Source organism: Trichosurus vulpecula, chromosome 9, assembly GCF_011100635.1.
Source record: "Trichosurus vulpecula isolate mTriVul1 chromosome 9, mTriVul1.pri, whole genome shotgun sequence".
Lineage (NCBI taxonomy): Eukaryota > Metazoa > Chordata > Mammalia > Diprotodontia > Phalangeridae > Trichosurus > Trichosurus vulpecula.
Window position 1 is genome coordinate 128,028,605 of NC_050581.1, and position 7,266 is coordinate 128,035,870.

A 7,266-nucleotide genomic window follows, 5' to 3' on the forward strand; every position below is an offset into this window, starting at 1 on the left:
CTGACAAGTAATAAACTTCAAAGAACAAAGTTTGAAGCTATAAATTATGTTTTCTCCCTCCCTCCCCTCCTGTGTGAGAACACAGGATTCCTGTAGAAACCTGTCTCTCCACCAGCTGTAACCTAGCAAAATCTTTTGCAGTAAAAGGGAAAAGTCAGCCTGAAACCACTAATTTCTAGGATCCTTCATCACTATTTCAGGAATTATATTTGTGGTCAGTTTCATATTAGTGCCATGATCTGGGTGCTGCATATCTTCACCCAAACTCATAGCAAAGCTGGGGTTTTTGAAAGCTGTAGCTAATTAGATTCAGTTGCCTCTCCCACTTAGTAAGTCACTTCTCTGGAGAGCACCAAGCATAACTAATGCCTGGACAAGCACTTTGACCCTAGTTTAGCTCATCCCTCTAGCATATACCAGTTCCTAAAAATGAGTTCTGTCAGGAGATTTCCTAGTCTTGTCATGCTTTATGACCTGATTTAGGCAAGCATTAAGCATTTAGGGACACCAAGGTTAAAGGTGCTCTCAAATAATGGGGTTTTTAATCTCACATTTTAAAAAAAGGAAAATAAAGCAGATGGATATTTCAGTGTTTCACTTTCTCTCATGATCAAAGTGCTAAGACCATTATCTTGACCATTGTTATGAAATCACACCAAGGGCAGTAATTAATTACTCCTCAAATCGAGATAGATTTGGTGTTACGTTGATCTGGAAGTTCCAGCACCTTCACTTGCCTGGAAGATGGGTCAGTCAGATGGACCTGAACTTTATCTCTTGTACTCTCAAGACAGGGTCGAAAGAGGGCTATAACCAAAGGCCTTCCTTTGGGGAAAAGTGGTGCTGCAACACCAGGATCAGAGAAGGAGAAAAAGAAAAGAAAAGAAAAGAAAAGAAAACATGGTTTCTCTGCATCCTACCTTCCAAGTGACTTTCTCTTCTTTTAAGGGAGTATCTGTCGTTCAAATTCAGGAAGGGGCCTATTGTGCAATTTACAGAATAATCTCATGCTTCTCATGAAAAGCCCACAGCTATTTTGTTTCTTAGTACAAGCACATTAAAGTTCAAGAACCACAGGATATGTCCCCACCGGACTCAGGGCAATTTTAGTTTTAGCCTTTTGCCCTACTTTCCAAATCAATTTCTTTGCTCCCCTTAACAATCTCACAGGAATAAATAAAAGTTGTTGACTGAAGTGATGACTTTGTCAGAATTCCTGACATTCGACCAGATGCCAAAATAGAGATTTTACAAGTTCTTGCCTCTGTATGAAGCAAGACCTATGGGGCTGAGGACAGCCTTATTTGAAACAGTATTAAACTTAATTCAGAACATATAGCTCTTATAAGACATAAGTTCTTATACCTTAGAACTTAGAGTTCTTTTATCTTACATGATGCACTAGAGGAAGTCATTTGTTGCCTTTGGGTTTCATTTGCCTTATCTACAAAATGAAGGGATTGCACTATATGGTCCCTAAGATTTCTTCCATGTTGAAACCCTATGATCCTATAATCTCAGACATGCCTTCAAGCTCCATCAATCTAAGCATTTATGAACCAATATAGGCCCTTTGGAGGTGGCATATAGGACAGATACTTATTTTTTATTAGTTAATTTATTTATTTTCAGTTTTAAACATTCACTTCCATAAGTTTTAAATTTTCTCCCCCTCCCTCCCATCCCTCCCTAAGACAGTCTGCAATCTGATATAGCCTTCGTATATAATTCCTATTGAACATATTTTCACATTAGTCATGTTTTATAGAAGAATGATAATGAATGGGAGAAACCATAAGAAAGAAAAACAAAACAAAAAAGAAAATAGTCTGCTTCACTCTGCATTCAGATTCCATAATTCTTTCTCTGGATGTGGATGGCTTTTTCCATCACAAGTCCTTTGGAATTGTTTTAGGAGGATAGATATTGATATCGTGAATGAAAATGTCCTGATGTCAGAGAGTAAACATTATAACTGTTTCTCAGATGGGTTTTATATGCATTTTCTCCTACATTGGGTTTACTTTTCTCCATACCCAGGGTCTACCCTTGCTCTGATGCAGGAAATCCAATGCTTCTCTAAAGTTGCCAGCTGTGGCTGGAACAGAAGGTGTCATGAAATATGTCAAGGGTTCTGGTATGTAAGGGCAACTTGAACCATCTAGTTTATATCTAATAGCTCCTTAGATCTCCCAGAAAGCGCAAATCAGATCAGAAATTAGGGACCATCATCCTCAAAATCTCAGGTCTTATCCTTGAAAAGAGCAAACTTTCTGGAGTCGCTGTCTGGTATGCTTGGGCTAGGTCTAAATCATGTTGTTTTGATCATGTATCCGTCTCCAAACTGGCTCTGGGCTGGTTATAAAACTATTGTTAAATTCTACCATCTTCCAGTGTGACCTGTTTCCTTCACCAAGGAGAAGAGGCAAGGAAGTTTGAGAATTAGAATGTAATTGTTCTTCCTTTATCCCACATCCTACTCATAACTGGCTACGAAAGGCCTTTTCATATAAAATTCACAGTCTTGAAGAGGCTAACTTCCTAGAAGTCTAAGCTCAATCCTGGGAACTGGGGACAACTCACCTCCGCTAAAGCATGATTCTTCGGGTAGTCTCAGGCAAGTTGCTAATCCCCGATAATAAATTACCACCTTTGTTGTCTAAGAGAAAAAAGAAAAAACAGGGTAGTACTGTCAACCTCTACATAATTATGGGCCAGTCATTTTTATATTCCCATAAATAAAAAGACTATTTCCCATATAGAATTCTAAGACCGGAAGGGACTTCCCTGCTTTTTAATATATTTTTTTTCCTAAATTCAAGATAAATGCAGTGTCTGACCCATTCTTAAAGATCTACAATTTCCACTTTCCCCCATTTTTCTGTTTTAGTGGGCAAATTTTTTTGAGCAAGAATTTCTTCCTTCCCTACTGACTTATGCAATTACCATTCGTTTCTTCACATTCCCTCTGAAATGAAGGACCACACAATATAATTGTAATAAAAAAAATTGGCTTAAAGTCTGCCTTTCAAACTTTCATAAAAATCTTTTCTGACTTTTCCCTTTCACCATTTCACTTTTTACTGTGATTATCCACCCGGACTCTAACCACCAACAGAGGCAGCATGAAACAGTATTTCCAGTGTTGCCAGCTTCAAGCTTAGACTTGAGTTTAAGTGCTCCTTCTAATACTTGCTAGCTGTATGACCCCTGCAGATCACATTACCACGTTATCTATACGCCTCAGGCAACTCTCTTAGGACTTATTGACTAAGTCACAGAGGATGAATTGGTAAAGGCAGTTCTCGAAACAGAAGATCCCTACAACTTAAAAAAAAATCATAGGTCTTTCTAATTCCACCTTCACTGGAAACATTCCCTAAACCCTCTTAATTCCAGTGCTTTCCCTCTTCTAATTATTTCCTATTTATCCTTTGTATAGCTTTCTTTGTATATATTTGCATGTTGTCTCCCCCATTAGATTATAAGTTCCTTGAGGGTAGGGGCTATCTTTTGCCTCTTTTCATAACCTCGGCACTCAGCACAGTTCCAGGCACATAGTATGCACTTAATAAAAGTTTACTGAATTTAATTGAATTGTTGTCTTTAAATCCCAGCTCTACCTCTCTTTGGCCCATTTGCTACCAGAATGAAGATCATTCTAAGCAACCAGACCGTCAACATCCCAGAAAATGTTGACATCTCTCTTAAGGGTCAGATGGTTATTAAGAAGGGACCCAGAGGAAACCTCCATAGGGATTTCAACCATATCAATGTTGAGCTCAGTCTCCTTGGAAGGAAGGAAAAAAAAAGCCTCCAGGTAGACAAGTGGTGGGGAAATGGAAAAGAACTTGCAACCATGTGCACAATCTGTAGTCCCATACAAAATATGATCAGAGGCATTAGCCTGGGTTTTCATTACAAGATGAGGTCTGTATATGCTCACTTCCCCATCAATTTTGTTATTCAAGAAAATGGCTCACTTGTTGAAATCAGAAATTTCTTGGGTGAAAAATATATCCAAAGAGTGTGCATGAGACCAGGTGCTGTTTGTGCTGTTTCTCAAGCCCAAAAAGATGAGTTAATTCTTGAAGGAAATGATAATGAACTTGTTTCAAACTCAGCTGCCTTGATCCAACAGGCCACTACAGTCAAAAACAAGGATATCAGAAAATGTTTGGATGGCAACTGTGTTTCTGAGAAAGGCACAGTGCAACAAGCAGATGAATAAGTTGGAAAAGATGCCAAAGGCCATGTCCTGAGGAGTCAATACTTATTCAGATGTCAAAATAAAAATACTTTTTGTCAAAAATAAATAAATAAATAAATGTATCACAGCTCTGCTGTATTTCCTTAAGTACAGAACAGTATATAACAAGTATCGCTGACATTGATGGTCTAAAACCTTAATGCTATCTCCTGAGAAGGAAAATGCAAAATATCATCGAATAGAGGTGGGATAACTAATTTTTTTAAGACAGAAGGATTCAGTTCAGTTCAAACACTTTTAAAGCACCTACTGTGTGCAGAGAACTATTCTAGGTGGTAATAGGAGTACAAAGCTTAGAATATAGCTGTTTTTCCAGATCTTTTGTCTAGTAAGGAGGCAAGATGCATACACTTATATCACTAGAACGCCCCCCAAAACAAATTAAGGGCATCAGAGAGGCACAAAACAAAGTGGTAGGATCTAAGTGGAAGATCATTCCTGACTGGAGAGGGACCAGCAAAGGCTTTACAGGCAGAGTAAGTGACATGTAAGTTGAGCTTTAAAGGATGGTAGTGATTCTACGGGCAGAAAAGGGAGGGAAGATGTTCCCAGCAGGAACAAAGGCCCTGGAGGCAAGAAAGGACAGGGACTGTTCAGGAGCAAAAAGAAATTCCCATGAAAGAAAGGTTAAAAGAAAAGGAAGGCTTTCAAAAGAGTGGAGAAAAAGACTATGTAGGAACAGATATGGAAGGGCAGTAGAGGTAGCACTCAACGAAGTATCAAACTTGCCAGTTGCCCTTCTTCACCTAGAAGTTAAACTCCTTGAGCATAATGTTCTATGGCAAAATGACAGTGTGTGGGGCTGGCTTCAGGATCAACAGCAAGAGGTGCCATATGAGATCAGAGCACAGGACAAACAATAGCAAGAAGTCAGTTGGGGCTATTGAAAGCAGGATAAACAATAGTCAGGGAATGTGTCTTCTTTGGAGAACATTGCCATGGCTCATTCAACAGAGTAATAAATAATCAGCCCCAGCACTGACAATCAGCCTTGTTCCTGCTTCTTGGTGACAGCAGATCAAAGTCTTGGCTAGAGACCAAGAACACTTGACTCAGGCAGTTTGAGGCCATGGTGAATCTATTTGAGAGGATGATTGGTGAGAGGGGATGTTGTCAAGGTCCTATGCATGGAGTGATTCATCTAATCAGCATAATCTACACTGATGGCCAAGGAGAGAAAGTGGGGCAACTTTGTGCCAGCCGCACACAGCTGTATGTCGTTCATGTTAAGAGTATGGGCAGAAAGCAGCAGAATGTGGCAGCCTGAATATAGAAAGGAATGTCAGGAATCAGCTAAAAGAAATTGAAAAGTAAAATTAAGATGATGTAAAAATAAAAGATATTCAAGGTAAAAAAAAATTTTTGAGTAGCTCACCTAATTTTTCTCATTCTCCCTACTTTCTTTTTTCCAGATTTTCCTTTGTTATGGACTAGTGATAAGAACCAGACTGTCTTTCTTTTTTCAAATGTATTTTTATTTAGTTATTTACCAATTATATATATTTTTTAATTTTAACATTCATTTTTTGAAATTTTAAGCTCTAAATTCTCTCCCTCTCTTCTGTCCCTCCCCCACCCCTTGAGAAGACAATATTTTACATGTGAAGTCATTCAAAATATATTTCCATATTAGCCATGTTGCAAAAGAAAACACATTAAAAAAAACAGGAAAAATTTAGAAAGTGGAGGGGAAAATATGCTTCAGTATGCACTCAGAGTGCATCAGTTTTCTTTCATGAGTCCTTTCATCATGAGTCCTTTAGAATTGTTGGGTCATTGTCTTGATCAGAGTAGCTAATTCTTTCACATTTAATCATCTTGACAATGTTGTTATTGCTGCTCTGCTCAATTCCCTTTGCATTAGTTCATATAAGTCTTCTGGGGTTTTTCTAAAAGCCTCCTGCTCATCATTTCTTATAGCAGAGTAGTGTTACATCACAATCACATACCACTTGTTCAGCCATTCCCCATCTGATGGGCATCCTCTCAATTCAGACTGTCTCTCAGTATAAGTTCCTCCATTCTAGTGTAAGCTATTAAAGGCAGGGAGTGTTTTTCCTCCTTTTTTTCATATCCCAGTATTAAGCACAGTGCCTGGCACAGTGAAAGCACTTGAAAAATATTTGTTGACTGACTCTCTAAGTCACCTCCAGCATCACCTAGCATCCTTATTTCACTCACCCTCCCAGCTTCCCAAGTGAAAACTAGGCCTTCTAGCACTTTACCACCTCTTTTCATTTCAGAGCCTTCTACCTATTGTGAAATCTTGCTCTTCCTCTTTTCACTCACACATAATCACAGAATAGCAGAGTTGGAAGGGACCTCAGACGCCATCCAGTCCAACCCACAAGTCATTACACACATATATTCCTGCCAACGGATGCTGGATTTCCCGACAATGCGCCACATACGCTTGCCTGCCAACACTTGCTTGTTAAGACCTGTTGGCAGACTTGACCACTGATCAGTTATAACTTGCTTTTTGTGTATTTATTTGGAAGATAATGTAATCACTACAACTTTAACTCTGTTACAGAACAGATGAAACATGTATGAACGGTTTTTCAAAACTTTTCTTAATCTTCTCTTCTTTCCTTATGCTTCCACCATCCCCTTATTTTTATTCAGTGCACCTCAATTGCACCTGAGGCTACTATTGCCCCTCTGGAAGGTTCCAGCTTCCCCCAGGGGGCAGTATCACCCACTTTGGAAATCTTTGCTCTGGAGCATACACACAGATGATCACCCAGTCTGTTCAGGAACTTCTACTGAAAACTCAATTGTTCTCAAGGCAGCCCATTTGATCTCCTCTTCTCTCTCCTCATATTTTCCTCTCTCATTTTACACATTCTTCTCTCATTTTAAACATGTTCAAGGATATTAGGGTCTTTAAAAATCCTACCTCAAAACTGGTACCTGCTCCAGACAATTGATTTCTCTTCTCTCCTTCACATTTAAGTCCTTAGCTGAGGGGTTTTTTTTCTATTCCTAAAGCT

General features: G+C 38.9%; 1 protein-coding gene across 1 annotated transcript; it reads left to right on the forward strand.

Moving 5' to 3' along the window:
* Positions 1-3,649: 3,649 nt before the first annotated feature.
* On the forward strand, positions 3,650-4,231 carry LOC118832391 (60S ribosomal protein L9-like). The gene has a single exon (XM_036739749.1). The coding sequence runs from the start codon at positions 3,650-3,652 to the stop codon at positions 4,229-4,231; it is 582 nt and encodes a 193-aa protein (XP_036595644.1).
* Positions 4,232-7,266: the final 3,035 nt, after the last annotated feature.

Bases quoted from the DNA above. Each gene is read 5' to 3' on its own strand.
- LOC118832391 (XM_036739749.1), top strand. From the start codon at position 3,650: ATGAAGATCATTCTAAGCAACCAGACCGTCAACATCCCAGAAAATGTT.